The sequence below is a fragment of the Pongo pygmaeus genome, chromosome 11, assembly GCF_028885625.2.
Source record: "Pongo pygmaeus isolate AG05252 chromosome 11, NHGRI_mPonPyg2-v2.0_pri, whole genome shotgun sequence".
Lineage (NCBI taxonomy): Eukaryota > Metazoa > Chordata > Mammalia > Primates > Hominidae > Pongo > Pongo pygmaeus.
Genome location: NC_072384.2, coordinates 91,325,830 through 91,352,885, shown reverse-complemented (window position 1 = coordinate 91,352,885; position 27,056 = coordinate 91,325,830). Strand labels below are relative to the sequence as shown.

At 38.8% G+C, this 27,056-nt stretch overlaps 1 protein-coding gene across 11 annotated transcripts in view; it reads right to left on the bottom strand.

The window, feature by feature from the left end:
* The window catches only part of MYO1B (myosin IB), a 178,165-nt gene that overhangs the window by 56,421 nt on the left and 94,688 nt on the right, over positions 1-27,056 (bottom strand). For all 11 annotated transcript variants that reach the window (XM_063647753.1, XM_063647749.1, XM_063647756.1 and 8 more), the window contains exons 5-11: positions 24,852-24,956; positions 20,451-20,497; positions 16,524-16,587; positions 6,038-6,136; positions 4,442-4,545; positions 2,935-3,082; positions 2,535-2,653 (exon numbers count right to left, since the gene is read on the bottom strand). In XM_063647753.1, the coding sequence (XP_063503823.1) occupies positions 2,535-2,653; positions 2,935-3,082; positions 4,442-4,545; positions 6,038-6,136; positions 16,524-16,587; positions 20,451-20,497; positions 24,852-24,956 (686 nt within the window). The remainder of the gene's footprint in view (positions 1-2,534; positions 2,654-2,934; positions 3,083-4,441; positions 4,546-6,037; positions 6,137-16,523; positions 16,588-20,450; positions 20,498-24,851; positions 24,957-27,056) is intronic.

Sequence of the window (27,056 nt, the reverse complement as noted above, 5' to 3'; positions counted from 1 at the left end):
AGAGCATTTAGATGAGCAGAAGGAATGAGCATGACATGGGGGGTGATGGGCAGGTCAGAGCAGAGGCAGCAGGTAAGAGAGAATTAGCAAGGAATAAACTGAGGTAAGCTGTGTGGGATCAGATTTCAGAGGACATCAGAAGCCAAGGAGAGAGTATGTAGGAGAAGCTGAAAAACTCTTGTCTTGAGTTTCTATTATTTCAGTATTAGTCCTCCTATCTAGAGAAAGGTCTAAATGCCTTGGGAAAAGGAGGCATGGGGCAATAAAGATGATGCTGAGGCCCAGGAATTGAAGCTATGTGGAAAGGCTAATAAAACAAATCACTTCTCACAGCAATCAAAACCTCCCAGGCAATAGATCAGTAGAACCAGATACTCTGAATACTACATTAAAAATAAAAAAAGAAAAAACAGTTGACTAAGGAGCCGAATAGCTGAGGATCTCTAGCCAAATTCTTTTATGCCAAAGGTTAAGAAAATGTGGAAAGTTTTCTTTAGTGATGTAAGGTGACTAAAATAAGCTTATAAAAGTCAGAGGCACCTGGGCCTGGTTCCCATACAGGATGATTAAAAAAGCAAGAGTAAAACACACAATTTTAAAAAGACCCAAAATATACATATTCCTAAAGGGCCTTCTTAAACAATACAGGCTTTTTCATGGCTTCCTTACAGACTTAACAATTCCCACTCTGGCTATTGAAAACGTCCAAACTCAGTGGCTCTCAAAATGTGATCCTGGACCAGCAGCAGCAGCAGCAGCAGCAGCAGCAGCAGCAGTGTCACCTTTGAATTCATTAGAAATGCAAATTCCTCGGTCCTACCCCAGACCCACTGAATCAAACACTGGGGGTGAGGTCTGCAAACCATGTTTAGTCAGTCAGTCCACCAGGTGATTTTGATGCACGTTCAAGTTTAAGAACTACTGGTGCAGATTTGCCGCTCTGACTGCAGACTTCACCTTTCCAGGCACATTGCTCTGAATCCTCTTTACATATCTACAGCTATAGCCAAGCTTGATTAATCCTTCTTCTGATATGTACCCCAAATCTGGCTTTTCTCAATGTTTTCTTTTTGATATGCCCTTTCAGCCACACTTCACACATCTAAATCCTTTGATCGTCTCCATGGGGTCTTCCCTAACCTCTTACTTCCCTACTCAGGGCCTATGTGTGGGCTTGTGCTGTACAGGCTCTCAGCAGCATTTCCTTGATTAAGTAAGTTACTTCGTATCTGACTGTGAATTAGTGAGAATGACTTGGACAGATATGACAGCAGAAGCAGTAATTTAGGAGGAAGGACAGGCAATGGCTATAGCTAGGAAAGGATTGCTACAAACCAAATTTCCATATATATAAAGTTATGGTATTTGCCACAGCCAAAATAACTCACCTAAAATAAGATATCAATGTTGAAAGCTAAGGACACAAAGGCATTCTTGGATTATAGTAGGAAAGGCTGGTTCAGCAACAGAGAGCAAGCCTGGCTCCACCCTACTATTTATGAGGGCTTTATGGATAGTTATGAGGATGAGACAACAAGAATACAGTTGGACAAAGTGGGCCTGAGTAGAAGTCCTAAGTTAGTAATTTAATTCTAGCCTGAGTCATTGACTGGTGGTAAAATGTGTAAGCCATAGCACAAAGGGTTTTAGTGAAAGGGGCTGCAGAAGCTGCCTGGATATACATGCATGTATACAGGCATGCAACCATCCAAACACCCACCCACTTAACTTGAAGCAAAAGGAGAGAAGGCAGCAGCTCAGATTTGTGTCTTACAAAGACTAAAGACTTCACTGGCCCCAATAACAAGGGTAGAGGGGGTTCAAGAAGTAAGGCAGGGAGGCCAATTTGGCTTCTCCCGCTGTCTTTTCCAAATCAGTAAATGACAACTCCATGTTTCCAGCTGCTTGGGCTAAAACCATTAAATCACCCTTGATTGTTCTCTTTCTCTTAAACCAGCTAGCACCAGCAAGTCCTGTAGCCTCTACCCTCTAATAATATCCACAATGTGACCACTTCTCACTGACTCCACTGCAACTACCTGGTTCAAGCCACGATCATCTCTGGGTTAGTGCACATCTCCTCGAAGGTCCCTAGCTTTCACTCCTTTTTTCCCGACCCTCTGCTCTCCACATCACAGCCAGAGTGACCCTTTGAAATACAAGGCAGTCATGCCACTGTTCTGCTCAAAACCCTCCAGTCATTTCCCACCTCACTTGAGTCTCCTTCCCTGCCCCAGGGAGCTCCCCTATTCTGCTCTACTGTTGCTCTCAGTTCACTGATCATACCACGGGCTAGTTTGCTACAGCACTTATTTCTTATGTCTACTGATTATTATCTAATTCCCTCTACCAGAATTTTAACCTCCATGAGGGCAGGGATCCTTATCTGTTTAGTTTACTGCTCTGTTCCCAATGCCTAGAACATAGTACAACGATTCAGATAACAGCCTGTAAACTAAAATCTTTGTTTATACTTATATGAAAATAGCACAGACTTTTAAGAAACTTTCTTCTGTACATTATGTTTCACCCACCTGAGCCACATTCAGTGTAGTTGAAACTTTCTCCTGTTTGGCCTCAACTGTTCGGAAACTGAATGCTCGTTCTAGAACTGATTGATCAATGCCAGTCAATTCACAAATTTCTTTTAACTCTGTGGGAAGGCGGGGGATGGACACAAAAAGTGACTGTACACGTGCTGCTAATAATAATTTTGAGGGCTTAGGATGTTCTTTCTAAATCATAATCAAACAGATCGTATAAAATATATATATCAAAAAACAAGGCTTAGCCACAGTTCTATTTCTGCTCAGTTTCATTAGAAAGCTTTCTCAAACCAATGCAAAGCAAAAATTTTACTTTCTACATTAAAAACTGGGGGGAAGTTCAAAGCAAGTTTCCTAAACAAACAAAGTTGATTCTCCACGGATGTACCATTTTTATCTTTGATTTTGCTTTCATCTAGACCATTCACTCGAGATTCGGGCTTGAACTCAATGTTCCCCAGTTTCAACACCGCTGCCACCACCGCCAAGACAGACTCAGCTTCATGATCCATAAAGCCCACAATCTGCATGGCATTCTGGGGAGAGAAAAAAAAAAGCAATTTTTTTTTTCTGTAGTTCTTTTCTTTTCTTTTTTAATGAATCACATTACAGATTTATTTCTGGGGGAAAAAACCCATAAAAGACAAAGCTATATCTTCAGTGGTTTCCAACTGTGATTCGAGGAACCCTGGGGGTACCTCTGGTGCTGTGGCGGGGGTTGCAGGGCACATAAAGAGGAAGACAGAAGAAACAGAAGGCTGGGAGCAGAGCCTTGGGTCCCTACTTCCACTTCAACCACAGCAGCTCAGTTTGTATGTATGTTGTTTTTTTTACACTGAGGTTTTGCTACTAGAAACAAAACCAACTTGCACAACTCCATACAAAGAAAAGCTCCTCATTCATTTTACATATCAGAAAAACTGTGGTTTGCAAAGGTGAAGAGCCCAGCCCAAGATACTGGGTAACAGGAGGCATCTGTTCATTCATAAATTTTTATGGAGTGCTAATTATGTGCCAGGCAAAGTGGTTCTAAAACCAGTCTTAGACTCAAGGTTTAAACAAAATCATGTCCAGGGATCAACAGACTATTGCTTCCATATGAAGATGTTTATACAGTTTTTTAAAATGACATACTCTAAGAGATACTTTCTTTTTGAGAACAGCTGGCTTTTTAAAAATGACTAGGCTACATAGCAATGAGAGTAATGTAAGTTTTTGTTACTGTTGTCAAACATATACAAAAGTAGAGAGAGCAGGGAAATAACCCGCATGTCCTTTAACTCACCCTCAACAATTAACGGATGCCAATTTTGTTTTATCTATAATTCATCCTACTGTCCCCTTTCCCCATCACCACAGCTGTCTCACTTGCAAGTAAATCCCAGTTACCATATCATGTCAAGTGTATCACACATTAAGACAGAAAACAGAGTATAGTGTTATTTAAAATCATCTTTTCTAATGAATGTGGAATGCTAATCATCCTGGTTTATATATGAGTTTCTAAAACTATATAAAAACAAGATTTTTTTTCTGTCTCAAAAATAGTTTTGATTTAACATGATCCAAGGGCAGTTGGAAATGAACTTTTGCCATAAAAATATTTGGAATTTAAAAATAACCTTAAAGGAGTCAAACCCCAGGATAATAGAATAAGAAAGCTCCTTATGATAAATGGTAAAATCACATGCTCTAATAAAAGCATGGCCTTCACAATCTTGTGTGATTTTTGAAATAGTAAAAAAATCGAAGTAACAAAAATAGAATTCTTGTATAATTCTAAAACCTTAGGGAGAATGAGCTACACTTTAAAGAAAACTCAGAATTGCTACCAGCTCCCGCTGAGCAATGCAGTGGTATGCAATTTAAAGCTTGATGAAAGTACTACATCTTACCCGCACGGTTCTAAAATTTGCTGCATCATCCACTCCGTTCACTTTGGCTGAATCCAGACTCAGGTAGTTATACCTGCTGAAATCCCTCTCAAGCTTAAGTTTATCTATTGAATCAAAGACACAAGTTGTTAAGTTGCTTCAATAAATCCCATCTTTAATATCTCATTCCCTTTGATATCTTGTTCACATTGGTAAAATGGCTTTTATATTAAGTATTGAATCAAAAGAACAAAAATTATACCCAAATATCAGGAACAGCATATTCTTAAAATGACTTTTATCATTGTGATAGCACAAACTCTGTTTTATACTTATCTAGATAAGTCTCTTTCCAGAGTTTTTATAATAAAAAATACCTTCAATGTATTATTTAATTATAACATGAGGTCTGCCTGGTAATTCAATGTATTATTTCATTATAACATACGTGGTCTGCCTGGTGATTCCCTCACCATTGGATATTTGGGTTTTCTCTAGTTTATAATAATAAATATAGAGCAGTCATTAATGTCTTCATACCAATTGGTTTTTGGATTCATCTGAATTATTTTGTTGGAATATAGTCTAAAAAGTGGTGTGACTGGATGGCAGGCTCTGATTATAAGAGGTCCTTGCTTTGAAGTAACACCCACAGCTCTACGCAGATGAGTATACCACAAGCTCCAAGCAGATCAGTGACAACCCTGCTAGCTTGATCCTTAATAACTTTTGCTAATATATGTGGATACTTCTACATATATTATACTATATGTAGTATATGTATATATACTCTATATCTACATATATAATAATATAGTAGATACTTCAGGGCTGTTTTAATCTGCATTTGTTGATTATCAGTGAAGATGACTTTTCCTAAGTGGTGTTGACTTTTCATAGCTCTTCTTTGAACTATTCGTTCACTACTTTTCACCATTAGCTATTGGCTATTAGATAGCATCTTTGTGGAATTACGTTAATTCTCTAAAATTCCAAAGATCAGATTTTTATCTCTTGTATCAACTGCAAAATGTCTTCCCCACTATTTTTAAATATTCACCTAGCAATTTGTTTTTATAGAATTGTACTCATTTAATTAGAACCCTGATAATTTTCTCTCCCCAAATAGAAAAATCATATTCTTCCATTTTATTTTTTAAATGTATGATTAGTCCCTCCCCTAACAATCAGCTTTAGCCAAGTCCAGACTGAGGTAGTTCTAGCTGCTGAAATCCCACTTGAGTTGACTGAATCATCTGCACAGTCCTCAACACATCGGAGACGTATGGCACAGTATCTGGTGAGGTACAAGAATATTACACAAACCCTGGGGTGTGGTAGAAGCAAACACACCATGTTCTTCACTTCAAGAAGGAAGGGGCAAAGCATATGGAATATATTTTAAAGAGAATGCTTCAGAAAGTGCTGTGACACTGAAAATTAAAACACAGAAACAATTCAGGCACAGTGCTCATGCCTGTAATCCTAGCACTCTGGGAGGCTAAGGCAGGAGAATCGCTTCAGCTCAGGAATTAGAGACCTGCCTGGGCAACACAGTGAGACTCCCAGCTCCAACAACAACAACAACAACAACAACACATAGAAACAGAGACTTACTGAGCAGCTCTTCAGAGGCACCAGAGAGCAGTTGATAGAACACATGGAAGTTTCTTTCACCTCTTGGCTGTTTAACAACCCGAGATTTCTCTAAAAGATCTAAAGAGAAGAGTTAAATCATAGTATGGCATTTGTTTCACTTTCAAATCCACCATGCTTTTTTTCCTTCTCACTTTCTTTTTCACTTTCTATTCTGCATTAATAAAATGAAATAATAAAGGAAGATATATTTTCAGTTCTAGCTTCAGGAAGAAGCACAACTCTAATGAAAATCACCAAATTACACAGGTCATGCTCTTTTTAAATAATGAATATATAAGTAAGTTACATTCAAAACACTGATTAAAGATAATACCATATTTATACTAATAAATGCTCTTGGTTTTTTATGATGACATTAAATTTCTGAAAATGTGACATTACGAATGTAAGCAATGAAATACAGCCATTCAATTATGAGTCTACCTAGTAATTATAATAAAAAATTAGTTAACACTTTGAGATCTTATGTGCTAAGTGTTTTACAGATGGTATCTCACTGAATCCTCCCGACCCTTTTATAAGGTATCATTCTACAGCTGAAAACACTGATGGTCCAGGAGTTTACATAACTCAGTTGGTAACTTGTGGAACTAGGATTTGAAATCAGGACTCTTGCACCCATATGCCCCACTACCTGGGAGAAGCAACGTAGAGTTTGTGGATATCTTGAAGTCTTAGAGAAAGATGGTTCTCATTGAATGGAATTTGGTGTTATTTGATATTATATTTTCATTGACCCCAGATAATTTTTCAACCCATAAATCTGAGGTCTTCCCAAATTTTCAAATGGGGAAGGAGGAAGGAAGGGAGGGATGAAGAGGATATTCTTGCCTGGAGCCCTGCTTATCACTGAATAGTGATACAAAAGGCTGTGGGCAAAGGCAAACTTCAACTACAAAATTCCAAATTAGTAATGTCATTACTGAGCACTAATTCTAGAGAACACACAAATTTCACGTCCCCCCAATCAGGCTGCAATCTAAAACATCATGATAATGCTTGGTAAGGGAGAGAATTATGTGCCATTTAATCTAGGAACGATCATTACACTTTTTAATTTGTATTTCTGGAACCTACACCAGCATTTGCGGAGGAGTTTAGATAGAGTGAAAGGGTATATATTTGATGAATGAGAAGTCCTAGGGTGCTTCAAATACCTAAGATTGTAAGAATAAAGAGATGCAGCATAAGAAAACATAAAATTAAGCCAACTGAAAAAGAACAAAAATATGTAAGTACAAAAATTATTAGGTGCAGGATGCTGCAGATTTTTCATGTTCTCCAGCTCTCATATGACTTGGAAGACTGCCAATGTCCTCAAATCATAGATGGAAAATAATGAAGCCTTCATATTTAGAAAACATGAAAAAAAAAAAAAGCCCCAAAGGTTGAAAAGTACAAGTGGGATATAACTTAGGGAAAAAAGGATTGTGTAATAGTTACCATCTCTAAAAAATGGAATGTTTCAGTCAATTAATAAGTAAAAACTGACATGCAAAGCACAAGATAGACTAAATAAGTAATGTTAAACATGCAGTAAGATTTTACTTATCATGTGACTGAGCTTCTGTGGGATCCTGTAACAGTTTTAGAAGAAAAAATCCACAGGGCATGGGCAGATTCTTCATTGAAAAGCTAATTTTTATAGGAAATTCCTCAAGTTTAGAAGAAAGTGGCTTGATTACATAAAAAATATAAACAAATGCTACATTTGACTTCATCCATTCATGCACAAATTCCTTCAAACAGGTCATCTACTGCTAACGCACTATGTGCCAGCGATTTAGGAAGAAGTTTAGCACCAGCTGGACACGTGATGACCTTCCACTTGGTCTACAAAAGTCACACATGTTCCTGGCTGCTCTTGCCACCCAAACAAACAGCAGCAGCTCTCTTCACAGTGAGATGCCAAGGCTCCTGTGAGTGAGGACGAGGTGAGCTGCTGTCCTCTCACCTTACAGTGGCACATTATAATGATGACAAGCGATTGTTTGGCAGCACTTCCACAATCACATTACAAAAGCAAACTGCAGTAGGTCAAGACACAAAATAACACCTTCAAAAAGCCCGTGACAACACTACACTGTGCAACAGCAACACACTGGCCAGTCTAATGTTTGGCACCTTTTGAATAAATGCTCATAGACATTGCAGAGTGTAGAAATGGCAATGGCTGTAAGATTCAGCAGATAACAACCACCAAGTTCAAGAATAATATTCACTTGTGCACGATGTGAAAAGGAATGCTGGCCAAGTGTACTTCGTAAACTGCACACACTGATATGATCAGTGATTAATCTCATATTCCAATGTGAAACATGATACTAGGGGAGTTTAAAAGGAAAGGCGCAAAGGGAAAATAGGAAGAGAACTTTCCCTGACCTTTCGCTATGCGTTCAGTGCTTTTCATTTTTTATCATATTCAACCCTGAACACCTTCCCTGAGGTTGGTTTTATAATCCCTATTTTACAAATGAGAAAATGAAGCTCGCATTCCAGTCTTGGTAAGCAATACAGCCAGAATTCAAAGCCCTGGGTAACTAGGTATCATGCTTACAGTCTTTATAATTTTCCAGCCAAAAAAAAAAGCAATGTCCTTAAACACTTGGAAATGCTGTACTTTGTATAAATACATGAATTCGCCTAAGCAACTCAATCACACAAGATGAGGAATCTTCTATTACAAAGCAGTTGAAGGTTTTACCACTTAAAATGCTTACTCTATTACCCTAGAGCCTCCCATTTCAATTTCTTTATGACTTTTCTCGTAAGTCACAAGCTTCCAGGTAGAAAAGCAATCAGGGAAAATGTTTGCCCCCAAATTTACTCATGCTTAAGACCATTCCTTATTGGTTTTCTTCCCCTAAATGTGCATGCACCAACATAATCTAACAGCTTGAAGCCACACCAAATAATTACTCAAAGTAGAGAACATAAATTCAATTCACTATAGGGATTCACCATCTGACCATTTTAATTTACTTAAATGTGCCCTTGAATTAAGTCAAAGCAGAACATTGGCATGGCCTTCTCTTCTGCCTTAGGTACTTCTACCACCACCAATTGAGCCTCTGCTAACAAGACTTAGTAAAGAAGGGTTATTATTAGACACTGGATATTTAGTACAGAAGAGATATTCCAGATATTCTAATGCAGCTACATCCTCCTCACAAGATACAAATTTAAGTTTATATTAAATTTAGCATAAATTTCCATTTTAAGGAAAGAGATAAACATATTAAGCCACTCTAGTGGGGAAGTTAAGGGGGCAGGGACAAAGAAACAATGAATCAGAACTTGCCCCCCTGCCCCACTGCGCTGCCGCCACCCGAATATCAACACGGAGCCTGGCCATTATGTAGGGGCTTTCCTAGTTCGACCCATTACCAGCTAGTCCACAACACGTATAAGTGCCTGTGCATGTCAGAGACAGCCTCCCAAGGCACAAGGTGTGAAAGAAATAGTCTAAGACTGCACCTGCTAGAGGATGAAGTTTTTTGGCAAATAAATAAAAAGACATGTATTGGTCGGGAAGAAAAAAAAAATCACATCACATACTTTGGGATGTAACAGAGAAAGGATTAGATAGTATGATAAAAGCTTCATTATTTTATGTATACTCTCCTCTCCTGTAAAAAGAAGTGGTCCAAATTCTTGATTAAGGCTAATTATGAAAAAATCAGCTTTGTCTTGTGAGGTGAGAAAGACAATGAAAGCTTGACTGAAAGGCTATCACTCAAACTGACTGCTCACAGAGACCCTGTGCCTCCTCGCCAGTTGCTCCAAGACTAATATTATGAAAAAAGCATCTCAGCGGCATTTAGGTTCTTTCCGTGAATTTATGCCTCTTCAGTAAAGCAAAAGGATATATTAAACAACAAGCATATGCCAGTGCATAAGGTAGATAATTGAAAGTTTGTTCATGAATGTACCTGAATCTAAAATTCTAGACCCAATCCTGAAATAAAATTAATGAAATATCTGGTCCTTACTATCTTGATTTACTACCCTAATAAACACCAATTAATGAATGAAGAAATTAATTCATTCATTAATCTGAGGTTAATTTAGATATATTTCAACACCTGGTTTCTTCAGTATTTGTATATAGTCTCATTTCATGATAAATACAGTCTTTTTTTTCATGATAAACATATGTTTGTAAAAAGAACAACAAAGTAAAATTGAGATAAAGAGAAAGCATCTACTGTCATATAAAGCCACCCATTACGAAGTCACAGCATTGTGCTTTTGAAATTTCAGTTGTATTGCTACAGATGCTCCACAACCAATGATTGACTATTTCTGTCTTCTTCAGGAGCTTTAAAACTCAAAACTCAAAACTCAAAAAAAAAAAAAAAAAAAAAAGCCCAGCCTTGTATGTATTATAAATTAGGCAATGTATTATCTTAGTTTTTGATTTGTGACCCTAAAAAGGCAGATTAAAAACAGACACTTTATTAACGAATACCCACTCACTACTGAGAACTGACCCATAGACAAGGAATCTTCTATTTCACCTCAATACATATATCCCCAGAAAACTGATCAGAGATTCCTTTAGGAAGTGTTCTAACAGGCAGTTTCATGCCTTTTATTGATGATTTTCCATCAATAAAATCAACTATATGATATAAAAGGAAGAACAAAGCTGTAAATCTCAAACAATTTAAAAGAGTAAAACTACGTTCCATACAAAATGGCATGAATGCAGCACACACACAGATTAAACAATGTGCCACGCGATAGACAGCACATAAAGGTATAAGCCAATTATGTCGTAAATTCAAAAGAAATGTGAAAAAACAAAGCAATCCAGAATAATCTGTTCCATCCTCCATCTCCATTGTGAGGAGGGTGGCCATTTCCTTTTGCTTTACGTTTCCATGTGGAAGGATCTCCTTAGAGTAACTCCCCCAGCCTGCTGGCCCCTTACTCAGTCCTCCCCAGGACAAGAAAAAAAGACTTTGCTGAGCAGTGAGGTTTGCAGAAGGAAAGGGCCATGCACAGAGGGCTCAGCTCTCTGGGTTCCCCACACTGTGCACACATCTGGCTCTACTCCTCAGTGCTGTAAGACAGATGGGGCAACGCACACAAGGAGACGCCAGCAGTTGCTTAGTGTTGTCAATCACTGTCTCACTACCAAAGTGCCAGAGCACTACTAACACATCTACTTGGGTGATAAACCAAAAGCCACTTTCCTCAACCTTGCCTTTAACAGTAATAAAGCCACTTCCTCTCCAGCTTGATTCTTGTGCCTATTTTACAAGTGCTTCCAAACTGGGTGAGGGAAAGGATATATTATCAATCACACCCCTGTATCAGTTAGTTTTTGCTGCATAACAAATCACCCCAAAACTCAGCAGCTTAAAACAATACCATTTATTAGCTCATGATTGTGGGCGTCAGCTGGATATTTCTGGCCTGAGCCAGCTTGGCTCATCTCTGCTGGGATTGCTCATGGGTTGGTTGTCTGCTGGCGACTGGCTGGCAGCCGTCTGGGCCAAGATGTCCTCACTCATATGTCTAGCAGTTCATTCCATGTGTCTCTCCTCATCCAGCAGACTAAACCAAGCTCATTCACTTGATGGTGATAGTGAATTCCCAAGATCAGCAAGAGAGGACAAACTCCAATACACAAACAATCCTCAAGTATCTGGTTGTGCTGTATTTGCTAATTGTTCCATTGAACAAAATAAATATCCCAGTCAAGCTTTGAATCAATGAGAGAGGGGACTAATCAAGGCTGTCGACACAGGGTGAGAAATTATTGTGCCATTTCTGGAAACAATCTATCAGACAGTGGCTGTCTAAATAAAATGATTACAAATTATTTGACACTCTTTCTGTTGAGAGGTATGATCTGTGTCCCTGCCCCTGAAACTGAAGCTGGTGCCCACTGTGACTACATAGAGTACAGCAGAAGTGACATGCCATATGCTTTCCCAGGCTACTTCAGGCTTCCTCCTCAACCTCTTGAAACACTGGTTGCCAGGATGTTACTTTCCTCTCAGAACCTAGTTGTAATACTGTGAAACACCCAAACTTGTTGTACTCTGCTACTAAGTTTGAGGTTGTAGGGGACGGGGGGTTCTCAGGCAGTGCAGCAAGAGTAACTGGAACATAGACCAATCACAGCATTTGCCTCCATTCATAATTAGCAGAATTTTTTGTTTTCAAGCTGAACAAAGTCAGTAACAGGAGAACTCTGACTACCAATAATTTTGTTTGCCTTTCTGGGATTTAGGAAAAATATTCATTTAGAAGTATTTTTAAATGATTAGCACAGAATATTCAGACAAAATTTTCCAATAAAGCAGAAGCTTTATTTCTCAACAAAACTCTCAACTGTACATAATTACTTTTGTGATCATTAATTCATTCAACAAATATATATAAGGTGTTCGACATTATTATTTTTATTTTTATTTTTTTAAGACGGAGTCTTGCTCTGTCACCCAGGCTGGAATGCAGTGGTGCAATCTCAGCTCACTGCAAACTCCGCCTCCCAGGTTGAAGTGATTCTACTGCCTCAGGCTCCCGAGTGGCTGGGATTACAGGTGTGTGCCACCACACCCAGCTAATTTTTGTATTTTTATTAGAGACGGGGTTTCACCATGTTGGTCAGGCTGGTCTTGAACTACTGACCTCGTGATCCGCCGCCTGCCTCAGCCTCCCAAAGTGCTGGGATTACAGGCATGAGCCATGACACCCAGCCTATGTTTGACCCTATTTTAGTTGCTGGTCACTCAGTAATGAACCAGACTAAGGCTCTATCCTTATACAGCATGTATTTGGTGAAAGGCTAGAGACAATAAACAAATAACTATAGTGAAAAAAGCAAATATTTATTGAGTGCTCACTATGTACCAAACACTATTACAAGTGCTTTAGATATTAATACATAATTTATACCTCAAGACAACCTATGCAATCGGTCCTATTGTCATTCTCATTTCAAAGTGAAGAAATGGAGGCACAGAGAATGAAGTAATTTGCTGTCTTTTGTTTAGACACTGGAAACCACATGATAAACCAACAAGAGTTGCAAAAGTAGGCTCACGGGTATGCCCCAAATAATGGACAAGGAAAAAAGAGCCTGCCCGTATTTGCACTTACACACCTGCTGTGTCAGGTATTACACTAGATTCTTGATAAGGTAATGTGAACAAGACGACCTGTCTAGACCATAGTTCGCTCAGGTGTCTGCACATCTGAAATAATAGTTTCTTCATAGCGTATATTTCTCTGTGCTATTCTTCTTCTAGAAGACAGAATCCCTTGCGACTTGTACCATATGTTCTCCACTGTCTAAACTGCCACCAAATGCCTGTGGTGTTAATTTTAAAAACTAGTTTCCAAAAGCTTCCAGTTCGTAACACTAGATGCAAAATCCCCAAATACAAAAACATAAATGTTATCAGACCAAACAACAAACTAGGAGAAATATTATTTAACATCACCTAAACATTTGGATGTGCTTCTATATTTTATCTTCTCTATTGAAACAAATGTTTTACCATCTTCTATTTTAATACCTCTCTTAATGACACTAACCTCAGGGATATGTAGTTTTCAAGTGAGTCCCAGACTTAATTTGTCTCTTTTAGAAAAAGAGAGAGAAGTTACTGGGCTTTCTTTTCCACTTCCTGGGTACACAATTGGCTCAAGGGATGTTGTGCCTTTTTCAAGGTAAGAGTTTTAGCCAATGACAATCTATGCTTTCACTAGGCAGCTGCTGGAAAAGGAGGCAAAATATACTTCCTACAAAATGGCAAATTTTGTCTTCTTTTCTACACTACAAGAAGCTAACTTTTAGCTTCTTTAGTTTGGAGAGAACACAAGTTGGTTTATCCATTGCTTTAAACTCCCTTCTGCCAGAAGGCAGCAACTCCCAGTGACCACCTATGAGTCAGTTCTCTATACAGGATGAAATTTCCTGCTCTTACCACTAATGTATTCCTTTTCTCTCCAAAGCAAAGGATACTCTTAAATACCAGGGTGTTCTCACTACCACAAATTTCAATATAATTTCACTGTGGGAACAAATGGTAACAAACACCATATGAACTCCATTCATGAAGATATATTAATCTTAATTGGAAAATAACTGAGTGTTTAATATTTATTCTCCATGGATACTGCAAGAATCAGGGGACAAGAAGACATTTGTGCTTAGAACTTAAACTTCAAAATTTAAAATCAAAGTTATTTTCTAATCCTTATAATAATAAAGTCATCCTGAATTATTTTCCTAAAATCCTCAAGAGCAATAGATTAAATCATTCCAAAATGTTCAGCTATAAGTTCTGTAATGAAAACAATAGTAAACCTACTCTCATTTTTAAAAACAGTGTTTTATTAATTTTATAGCTAATTTGTCTTGTAAAAAGAAAGCACTAAAGGCTCATGAATATCATTCAGAATAAATATTAATCATTCCTTAAAATGGTGATCTTAAAACTGAGGCACACCACTAGCTGGATAGCTCTGATCAGATGCCATATATTGTAAAAGGAGTTTTCCTAACAAGTTTGGCAGGGGTTATAATCACTTGCCTTTGGTTACATCGTATGTGGTTTGCATGAGTACTTTTACTCCCATATTTTGTGTATGAAATCATTTAACTTAAGTAGCACTATCCCATTCAACTTCAATTCATATTAAAACTTTCTCTTCAAGGCATTTCTCTAATAATTAAACATTCTTATAAATATGGACAATCCCAACACATGGCATACAAAAGTGTGTAGGTGGGCAAACTAAAATGGAAACTTATTTATTTATTTATTTATTTTTGAGATGGGGTCTCACTCTGTCACCCAGGTTGGAGCGCAGTGGCTCAATCTTGGCTCACTGTAACCTCCAGCTGCCAGGCTCAAGTGATTTTCCTAAGTCAACCTCCTGAGCTGGGACCACAGGCATGTGCCATCACATCCGGCTAATTTTTTGTATTTTTGGTAGAGATGGGGGGTTTCACATGTTGGCCAGGCTGGTCTCAAAGTGATGAGCTCAGGTGATCCCCCTGCCTCAGCCTCCCAAAGTGCTGGGATTATGAGCCACTGTGCCCAGCCAGAAATTAAATTATTTAAGAACTACAGAATGCTGGAAATGGGAAGAACCATGGAATTCATCCAATTCAATCCTATCATTTTAAAGATGAGAAACCTCTAGCCCTAGATGGTTACTCTCTGAATCATGATTTAAATTTTTTTTTTTTTAAATAGGCTGCATAGTTTGACCAAATTACTAAATAATAATTTTCAAATGGCATTCTTCTGCTAGGGCTAGTCAGGAAGATCTCAGTGGCATCTGAGAATGCCGGGATTCTGGGCTACCCATCTCCTCTTCAACCAGATCAGGTCTCATTTTACCGCGGTACCTTCTTTGGGGTTCAACATAACATTTCCTTTGAAGACGAAATGCCACTGTTATAAGAAAAATAAACGCGCACACTCTGGATACTTCAGTCAACTTTTTTTTTTTTTTTTTTTTTAGGTCTAAACATAAATTTTTTCATTCTAACAATCCCAATAGCACCATGGGATGGTGAGGCAGTCAAGGGCAGGAGGTGGTTCAGTTCTATGGTCCTCAAAAAACCCAGAGGACTCAGAGGATAACCAGACTGTGGCTGAGATGCACAAAGCCCTGAGTCATCATCTTACATTTTCCAAACTAATCAACCACGAGTCAAGAGGAGCAGGGACATCAGGGTTGTGCTGTGGGCACCACAGCTCCAAAGCACTGACAGCACTGTCATTTTTACAAGAGACACTGAAAACCCCGTGTGGCACTCATACACCCACTTTAGAAAACTGCACCTGGGCTAGTATGAGCAGACCTCATCTGATTGTGTTTTTTTTTAACTTTTCACATAAAATATTTCACTTCCGCAGTCACAAATCATGTCTAAAGAAGGTTAAAAAAACTGTTTTACCTAACAAGTGTATCACATTCCGATCACTTAAATACACTGGAAGAGAAGAAACATTTCTCAAAATAAGACTAAAGTACAGGTCTACTCCTTTTATTGAATAAATATTACTCCAAAAGTTATTAATTTAAAACCAATTATTTATATTTTTTTATCATAAGCATTTTGTTAAAGAAAATAACCGTTAGAGGATCTTTTTTCATACTGGATTGCCTTAAAGACCTATAGGATTTTAAAAAGACCTATAGAATATAAAAAACAGTAGAGCAAATATTTATTTAGCAAACTTCTAAAAAGTTTTTCCAAGGTAAAGATGTTAAATTATCTTTAAAAAGATTTATAAATTACATTATATTATAAAACAATCTGAAATGCAAAGCTTAAAGTCTAAATATAAAGCAAGGAAACATATTCTTATGCCTCAAAGACACAAGTATCTAAACTATTCTACTATAAATATATGTTTTAGTATTCTGAACTTCTTTACAAGGACTCAAGAAAAATACTCACAGTTACTTATTACTCCTCCTAGTGGATCGCCTTTAAAGTCAAATTCAATATCCATATATTTGCCCTGCCAAAGAAAGATTTTGTGAGTTTTCTAGTTCATCTCAAAATATTCATTCAGTGTACTTAGAGAATAGCAGACTAAGCCCTTATTTTAATACATTTGTTTAAATGTAACTAAGACACAGTTTATATAACCACGATGCAAAACAACATGCCTCCATAAATAATTCATACTAAATACCCCATTAGTTCAAAGCTAATATAACCCACTGCTGATTTAGGAACAAATCTTCTCAGCCATCATGTGACTTTTCCATTTCAGATTATCTTTCAAACTTCTGGAGGATATGTACTCAATTCAAAAATAAAAACAGAAGAAAAATAAGTCGTCTGTGTATATAGACTGGTTGGGAAGATAGTCTTTTTTTATTGGCAGAATACGTTTTAAGCCATTGCTAGGAACTTGAAACATATCAGTAAATGAATTGAAATGTTCAGAGATCTGTTTTTATATCTACTCAAATCAAATACAAGATTATGTGTTATGAACAGGTCAGAATCACACTGATCATTATTACTTTTTTTGGCTTTTCACCCAGATTATAATAGCAATATATAATGCAGGTTCATTTTACACTTTATAGATAGTATCTTAAACACACAGAAACACACATGGAGTTTAATATTCTGATTGTTAAAGAACTGGTCTATAATTGCCTAAAGAGTAACAAGTATAACAGAGTGTGACAGCTGTTTCTTGTTTGGAAAAGTGTGTGTTGATCTAATAAGTAAAGTCTTTAGTTTTGTTTCATGTCCTAAGAATTACTTTAACTCATTAATTTTCAAAATGAGGGTAAGGGAGAAGAAATACAATCACACGGAACTCTGTCAACAATGCAATTTGTGCCTTTTTATCAGCTTATGCATGCTCCTGCACCTTCTCTTTTTTCATCATCATGGGTCCTCTACCCTTTTAGGTCTGCACTTATTCATAAGGATATGTCCGTCAACCATTCCCTTAAAGCTGAAGTAGGCACAAGAGAAAGCATGGCATGGCTCCTGCCTTCAAGGAGCTTACTGTCTAGTGGGGGAATTGAGACAGGTCAATTGGACACTCCAGTCTAGGAGGATATGTCCTGCAGTGGGTCCTGGTGCTATGCCAAAGAAGTGGGAACAAAGGGAGAGTAGGAAGTCTGCCCCATCTTAATTGCAAAGTATCAGCAGAAGTCAGGTGGGCAAGGAGGTGGGAGACCAGGAAGGAGTGGGCATAAGAACTGGCAACCGTGAGGATGAGTGGGAAACAAGGCTGGAGAGGGAAGTTGGAGCACATGATTACTTTGAGATATTCTCGTCACACCAAAGCCATGTCCTTAAAGGCTCCTAAACAAAAACAAGGATGCCATGATCAAACCTGCCTATTTACAAGATTTCCCTGGCTAGCATGGAATGAACAGAAGAGAAGATGTAGCTGACAGGAGGTGGCTACAGTGATTAGTGGAGAAATGTTGGTGGCTTTAAGTAGAAGTAGTCAAAGAGAAAAAGTAAACAGAATTGAGAGCTACCCGGAGAGTCACAGGAACAGGCCCAGGCTGGATGCAGGAGATGAGAGAGGAAAAAAAAAGTCCAGTCATGTGGCCCAGGCCACTCAGTGGACAAGGAGGACCTCCAAGAAGGGGGGGGACCAAGGAGGCGAAGCAGCTACAAAGGAGGGAAAGAATGGTTACTCTGTCAAAGGAGTCAGAGGTTGACCATGTAAGAGGGGATCCTTTTGATAGAAGGTGGTCCCTGGCCACAGGAGGCGACAGAATCTAGAGCCTAGGTAAAAGGAGTGTACATAGACATACATATAGGTCAGGCACCAGGAAGCAGGATTAACTCAGTTTGAAGGCCTGTATGATGACGATGGTGATTTCTGTGAAGTAGGCATAACATCATGAGCTGAGAGTAAAAAAATAGGAGATTTGAGGAGAGTAGAATAAACACTGGAGAGAATGGAAAAGGAAGCCAACCAGGGATAAACCAAAGAGTGGCCAGCCCTGAGAATTCAGTTGATAGTGGAATGACACTATTCCCACTAAGCCACTTCCTGATTACTCGCCAAAAGCTGGGTTCTGATCATGTCACTAATCCACTGAGAAATAACTCGTAGCTCAATATGTCAAACTACAGTTGCTGTGGTGGGGATCGGACACTGTGAGGCATCTCCATGGGAATACTGGTTCAAAATGTGAACTATGATGAGCAAGCATTAACTACAACATAGCAGGGTCTATCAGACTACTCAGTGAAGAGGTCAAGGAATTCATTCCAGGTTAACCAGACCAACACAGACTGGTTTGCAAGTCAAAGACATTGCAACTTCCCTGGAGTACAAGTACATAAACCACTGTTAGGTACAGTAGTAACTTTAAATACAGTAGAGTCCTGCTGAAAAATTAAAACATGGGTATATTACTAGTCAAGTCACAGACCACAAAGCAGAGAAACTGCTAAAAACTGGGCATGAAATGATTTAGCCCATAATCAGGTATTAATCTCATATCCTAATACCCGTGTTATAATAGGATTTCTCTGAAGTTACTTAATAAGCCAAATCACCTGCCAAGCCTTTCACTAGATTTCAAATATCACTAAGTAGTAATAGCCTTTTAAGCAATATGGGTTTCTACATTTTTGTGATCTACAGACTAAATATATTTGCAAATATTAAATACTGTGTGTGCATGTAATTTGCAAACAGCAAAAATAAAATCTCTATCACATAAAGAAGCTTGGTCATTAGAATTACTTCTATCGCCCACACTTCACTTCTAATTCTATTTATGTAATGAGATTAGCCATGTTACCACAACAGGAAAAGGCACAGATCAAATCAGTTATAACAACTTAAGGGGCTAATCTGATGGAAAAAATTCACAGCCTTGGAATTAGGAACCTTATTTAGCCTGCCATTTTCTAAACTATCAAAACTATCTCCCTTGAAGTCACTGTCCTGCTTTAAGCACAAAATAACCTTAAGGAGGAAAGAGCCAAACGGGATCTAAAAGAAGAAGGTGGAGAAAGGTCAGGAAGGGTCTCAGGTAAGGAGGCATAAAAGAATATCAAAATTGTCCCTGGTGGCAATCAGTAATGTATGTAAGAAGATGGTTCATTAAACAAATGATTTTTTATTATAAAAATGTATACATCAATTTCAAAACACCACCATCAGACTCCACATTTCCTACAGCTGCATCCAGGCAGCTGTGTCTCTGTAAAGGGCAGAGGCACCAAAGAGCATGGCCCGGCTGGAGGAGCCCACTGTGTCAACATGCAAGGCACAGGCCAGGGAGTAGTGGGGGATGAGGCTGGAAAGATGGACCCTGTTGGGAGAAGTAGCATTTTCCAACTCAGTCAAGCTCAAAACACCAAATAGATTTGGTTTTAATTATTCAGTTCTGCTCTACAGCCCCACACTCACCCCACACGCTTGCATTTGTTGCCAAGCCTATGGACTTTACCTCTATTAATTTTAAAATACATCCCATCCTTTCTGGACCCACTAAATAACGGACAAGGGCTATGGTGCACCCTAACCCTAAACTTGAGACCCAGTTTATCTTTCTCTTAATTTCTGATTCTTGATTTCTAAATACCAAACTCAGATAAGTAAAGTGTTACTCTAAATAGCCTCATTCAAATTGCTGATGGGATTTTATGATAGAAGATGTCAAGAAAACATGATAAAAATAGCTTGTTACTCCAAAAAGAATTCAAAAGAAAAATTCCAGAAATCAAGAGTCCTTATAGAACTTTGTGTCTCAATAGAGATGATGTTCCTCTTATTTTAAAAATGTGTGTATTAAGAAATATTAAACATCTACTGGTTGTTTAAACATACATGAGCTAAATATTAGTGTTAACACTTATGCTTATACAAATACTTACAAATCTAGAGGAGTTGTCATTCCTTACAGTTTTGGCATTTCCAAAAGCTAGTAGGAAAGAAACAGATGTAAGGTTAAAAAAATAATAATAATCTCAAGCAGAAAGATAAAGCAAATAAAGTATTTGAAATCTATGATTTCTAGAAAATACAACTTGTAGCAATGATATTTCTGTCCAAAACTTCCATAGAAATATACTTCACAGAAGTCTTAGTAAGCTGCTAAAGCTTCCATGTCTTACAAGTTCATAGAAAAAGAGAATCATTCCTATGACTCATGGAAATTTTTCAAGTATTACTGTAAACTTAATCTAATTCAACACCTTTTAACACTTTCAGAGAGTAGACAATTGAGTAACCAGGAAGCAAAGCTTCATGCTCTTCTAGGATTATCATCCACTGAATAAGGTTATTTCAGAGATTACTTCTTATTATCAAAGGCTTTATGAAACTTGAAGTTTCCAGATCATGGGGAATGGCATGTGAACCTTTAAATTGTTTAATTAATTTTAAAATAAAGCTATTTAAATATTATTAATTATATAGCTCTGGAATATAGGATGAGTAAGATATTTGGAAACAATAGTCATTTCCAATAGGCTACAAGTGCTACATGGTTTCATCAGTTTATGCACATCAGGCCTAGGTGAAACTTTCCAGACAACAAAGAAAAACAATTTGGCCCATAATGCAAAATACAAATGTTCCAGTCTTAGCTGTTTCCTGGAGACAAATCCCTCACAGGACTCCCTTTTAAATGAGAGCGTTTAAGAACCCCAGGGTTGACGCTGCTCCAGGCACACAGTGCTCTTGTTTAACACAGGGAACAGCACGGAGTCATAGGGTAAAGGGATTGTTTCACCAAGCCCGTGAATAAGATAGGAGCAAGTTAACCTGGGCCATGGTAGCAGAAGATTAAGTAACCTAAATGTAAGTTGTATAAGTAGAGGCGATCCCTGTTTGACAGTCTGGAAGCCCCACCCTGCCCATCTTTACCATTTCAAACTTTAATGTGCAAACTAACCACATGAGGATAAAGTGCAGACTCAGGTTCAATGGGTCTGGGAAGGAGCATGAGATCCTCCGTTTCTACCAAGCCTGCCACCCGCCCAGTCTGTTACTGGGTTCCAGAGGCCACACGGCAGCTAGCATGAATAATGTGGTGAACAGAAATAAACTTTTGGAATCAGAGGCTAGGCATCAAATCTCTAGAGGCCTCCATAACTTCTTCAAATTAAAGAGGGAGCAGATTAGATTACTGAGTGTTCAAATGAGAACTACGGGCTAAAATCTGGTCTGACTTTTGAAAGCAGTCACCTGATCAAGGAGAGAGGGTGTGTGCTTACGTATGTTAACTCTGGTAATTCAGCAGCCACACTTGATGCATTATATTTTGTGTGGAGTGGCTTTTTTGTGTTTTTGATTTTTTAAAAAATAGTCGCTCAAGCTTGGTTAAGACAACATTTACAAAGTCAACACAGGCAAAGTTCTTTGCCTTAGAGATGCTGCTTGGGCTGAGTATGGCTTGGTAGGTCCCTGGCAGCAAATTCTGTTTTCAACAGAAGATGAGCAGAAATGCTATACAGAGTGAAGAAATTTGCACACTAAAAATATTCAAAAAAGGATGCTTGCTGGAGAGGTTCCCATTCTTATCCCATGTCCACCACCAGTTAAAAGGCTTTCATGAATGTAACCTTGATAATGGTGTATATTGACCTAGTTATCATGAAGACGATGACATTTCTTGTGTTTTCATAGGCTAGTCTTTTGTGGTGGGTGTGAACATGCAGGGCTGCCAAGTTAGCTAACTTGCACAGCCCCAAGTCCGACTAGAGATGTTGATGCATAAAGGACAGTTTATTGTGGCTTGAAGGTCAGGGGCAAGTGAAGGAATTGCTTCAAAGAAACTTTATTCAGGGTGCTATTTGCAAGCCATAAACCATCTTTTCATCAAACAAATCTGAGTTGCACATTACTAAACACAAACCTAAACACTAAAGTCTTTTATTGTGAGCCACAGAATAAAAAGCAAGTGTTCCATTATAGAACACTTGAGACACATTCTTCAATTGGTTTTTTTAAAGTTCATTGTTCTAAATGTTCATTTACAGTAGCAGCTCCAGCTAAAAAGTAAAGCATTCCCATAAAAGATAATGCATGCCCACAGTAGACATTTCTTCTATTTCCTGCACTGGAGCCTAGTTCCAAATACCACTGAATAAAGAGCCAGATTCCGGTCACAGATGCAGGCTACAGCATTCCTCCGCATTTCTCCTTTACATCACAGCATTCTTAAAATAAGCATATACAGAAATACAGCAAATGTATAGCACCCTAACTTAAAAGCAAAAGACAATAAACAAAAAGTCAAATATTGGAACAATAAAGTTGAGAGATACCGCTTTCCATAACAGCTTCGTTATTAAGATATTGAAATGGAGGAAAGATCAAAAACAGCATAATAGATGATTTGCCTTCATTTCTCTCTTATGCTACTAACTGGGGATACAGATGCATGGTGTGTCCTTGTAATGGTGAAACTGAAGCATGGGCAGTGTGTCTTGGGGTCACAATGAATACTCAGTGTTCGGGAGCCTCTCTGAAAGGGCAGGAGAGGCTGAGCCTGAGTACAAACGACAACAGGGCAGGGTTTTAACCCTTCACACTGGGAAAAAACTACCCCAAAGCAGTTCTGCTTTAATCCGTGTTGAATCTCATCCTTCCATGACTTTACTTCCATGACTTGGACCAAAAGTTTCCACCAAACTACTTATCTAGCCTAGAGATTCTAATCAGGAGTGGTTCTGATTCCCTAGGGGACATCTGACAATGTCTGGAGATACTTTCAACTGTTAACAACTAGGGGCAGGAGTGCAACTGGCAGCTAACAGAGGACAGAGGTGCACAGGACAGGCCATCCTACAATGCACAGGACATCCTTCCACAGCAACATGTAAGCAGTCCAACAGTGCTGAGGCTGAGAAACCTTACTCCACCACAACAAATATGTTAAGTGACAGTAAAGACATGCTTACAATATAAAGCATTTTTTTTTTTAAGACAGAGTCTCCCTCTGTTGCTTACAATATAAAACAAGTTTTTTTTTTCTTTCTTTGTTTGAGACAGTCTTCCTCTGTTGCCCAGGCTGAAGTGCAGTGGCGTGATCTTGGCTCACTGCAACCTCCACTTCCCAGGCTCAAGCGATTCTCATGTTTCAACCTCCTGAGTAGCTGGGATTACAGGCGTTTGCCACCATGCCCAGCTAATTTTTGTGTTTTTAGTAGAGAAGGGGTTTCATCACGTTGGCAAGGTTGGTCTCGAACTCCTGGCCTCAAGTGATCCGCCTGCCTTTGCCTCCCAAAGAGCTGGGATTACAGGTGTGAGCCACTGTGCCCAGCCATAAAGCAAGTTTAATAGCTTGCCATTAATAGGGAAAGACTTTGATATACTGTTTCCAATGCCAAGGTAGTTCATACTGATGTTGTATGCCATTCTCCATGGCATTAAGGAAACTTGTTTCTGGTCTTATTTTCTGATGATGTTATGGGCTGAATGCTTATCTCCCTGCAAAATTCATATGTTGAAGCCCTAACCCTCAAAAAGCTAGTATTGGGAGGTGGGGCTTGTGGGAAGGAATCAAGGTGAGATGTGGTCATGATGGGTGAGGCCCTCAGGATGGAACTGGTGGTCTTATGAGAAGAGATTCCAGAGAGCTTGCTCTCGTCTCTCCCAACTCAAGCACAATGAAAAGGTCACGTGAGCATACAGCAAGATGGCAGCCACCTACAAGCCAAGAAAAGAGTCCTCAGAATAAAACCTACCTAGACAACAACTTGATCTTGAACTTCTAGCCTCTAGAGTTTGAGAAAATAAGTTTCTGTTGTTTAAGCCACCTAGTCTGTGCACTTTGTTACGGCAGCCCAAGCTGACTAAGACAAGAGAACTAAATAGAGAATTTGAGCACTATCCAGTCAGGTTTAGGCTTTCTATGACTCTGGAAAAAATGGGTCCTTAAGTGTTTCTCTGGGTGAGCCCTCATTTCTCTAACAACAAAAATAATCAGCCACAGGTGTTATCCTGAATAATAAAATAGCACTGCACCATCACATGCAAATAATCAGTTGATTATTTTTAATCAAAATTTAAATAATTCAAATAAAAATTGAGTGCGAAAAAGTGATTGTTAAGTGAGGAAGCTCATTTTACATTAGTAAACTATTCTGCTAAACACTTAGGCCAAGAGGTTCTAGAACACGGCTTATTTGCTCAGCAGGTCTTGGCCTGAGTCTCTTCCTTCCTCTTCCCTCCCAGAATACCTCCCAGCAGACCAGGTACTCAAAGCACCCACATAACTCAATCTACTGTTCGAGTCACACCGACTTAATGTACATAACACATCCTACCTTCCAGGACCGGGTTGGACTGTAAAAGCTGTTCTTTAACTTGATTAACTTCTGCTCCTTTTCCACAAACAGCTGCCACATAGGACATGACAAGCTTACTGGCCTCTGTGGATGAAAATAAGCCATATTAATCAATAACACAGAAATTTAAAAAATCTTTTTGGGGAAGAGGAAATGTGGGGGAGAAGACCCACTAATGGCATTTTCAAATGTCTTTATTCCTAGAGGAGTAAATAATGTTTTGGAAACCTTTCTAAAATATTTGTGCTTTTTATTCAGTGACATGTCATTAATTCAGACATAATAAAAATTGTGCTTTAAGTTTATCACTGGGCTGTTAAAAAAACTGCTTAGTAACATGACCAACAAAATATCAGAATTATCTTCTTAAAGCAATCATTTATATATAATTATTATATTATATACTGATAAGCCAAAAATAACTTGGTAACCTGGGTATCTTTACCAAACGTATTTTTAAAGTTTAAAAGACTGCTCTTCTTCAAAGATATGTTCCAAATCACAAGTTCCAAGTCGTTTGCTCGGCCAGGCACAGTGGCTCCCGCCTGTAATCCCAGCAACTTTGGGAGGCTGAGGCGGGCGGATCATGAGATCAGGAGTTTGAGACCAGCCTGGCCGATATGGTGAAACCCCATCTCTTCTAAAGTACAAAAATAAGACGGGCATGGTGGCATGTGCCTGTAGTCCCAGCTACTTGGGAGGCTGAGGCAGAAGGAGTGCTTGAACCTGGGAGGTGGAGGCTGCAGTGAGCTGAGGTCGCACCACTGCACTCCAGCCTTGGCAACACAGCAAGACTCTGTCTCAAAAAAAAAACACCAAAAACCAAAAACCAAAAAACTGATTTGCTCATAATTAGACCAAATTCATTATTCTTCAACTTAATTCAAAAACTAAGCAGCCAATGTAAGGATTTAATAACAAAAACACGCAGCCTTTTCCAGACATGGTAGTCTTAATAGGCTTCACTAGTAACCCCATTACTAAAGCTGCTAAAGAATAGGCCACATGAGGCAAAGGATAAAACCACCTAAAATTTTTTTAGCTCAAACTGGGGAGGTGGACAAAACATGTCTTTGGTGGTTTTATCCTTTCCCTATCAGTCCGTGTCCCCTCTCTCAGCATCTGCCTCCTAGCTTCTGATTCTTTTAACACTAAGTTCAAGGAATGTTAATAGATATTTAGGAAAATGAGGTCCAAAGTGGATGTGGAGCTACAGTGAGTCAGATGCAGTGAAACCACTTTCATTATCAAAAGGCTTCTCGGAGCTTTTAATATGATCGTGTGCACTGCTGAACTCTAAAAAAGGATCTAGAATGCTGTGTTTCCCTAATTTATTTTCTAAAGAATCTGTTTTCCATTGGGCTGTCCTAATTAGTTGTTCTAATGTTCCGTAACCGGGACCCAGAAAATGCTTGACTATTTTATGTTGGCAGAAGAAAACATATTCCCTGGTCTGGGTAGTTAAGGTAAGGAAACCAGTCTCTCCAAATCCTGCTTTGTCTCAAGTCTTTGCTCTACTGCCACTGTCAGTGGGCAGGTGAGCCTCCTCCAAGTTGGAGGGAGGGTCTCTCTGCCTACAGGTATAATGAGGCAATCTTAACTGTCTCACAGGAGACCTGCAGGTGGATTCCAGTCCCATCTCCCACCATTGGGAAAATAATACGTGAAAAATTGGAATGCCACTTTGAGCACACTGCCCAACGTGTTCCTGAGGGCTTTTGCACAACCTAAAAGTATCAACCAATAGGAGCCACTGAAGACCAAGAATCTATGCAGGTCACATAAAGCTCTCAAGTCCTAAGATGTCTGTTTCTGGAGTACTGGCACATACATTAAGGGGGAAGTAAACAATCTCACGGAGCACAGAACTATGGTGGGACATTAGGTACTTCTTCAATGGTTGGAGGTAACTCTCTCCAATTTGCTTCCTGGGTAATGAAAAGGAATCCAAATAGGTTGTCTGGTCATCTGTGTGGTTGATTTCTGCTGTCTCCCTTTAAAGACTGCAACTGAGAAACAACCATCTTTCCACCTTTGCAATATCCTTCTTTCACAGGGCACTCACTGTCCACGTAACACAACCACCAACATTTAAAGTTCCTCAACTACATTTTCCATTATTCTCATGGTTTAACTAGAAAAAAGCCAGTGAATTATACATAGACAATCCTGTTACACCATTCA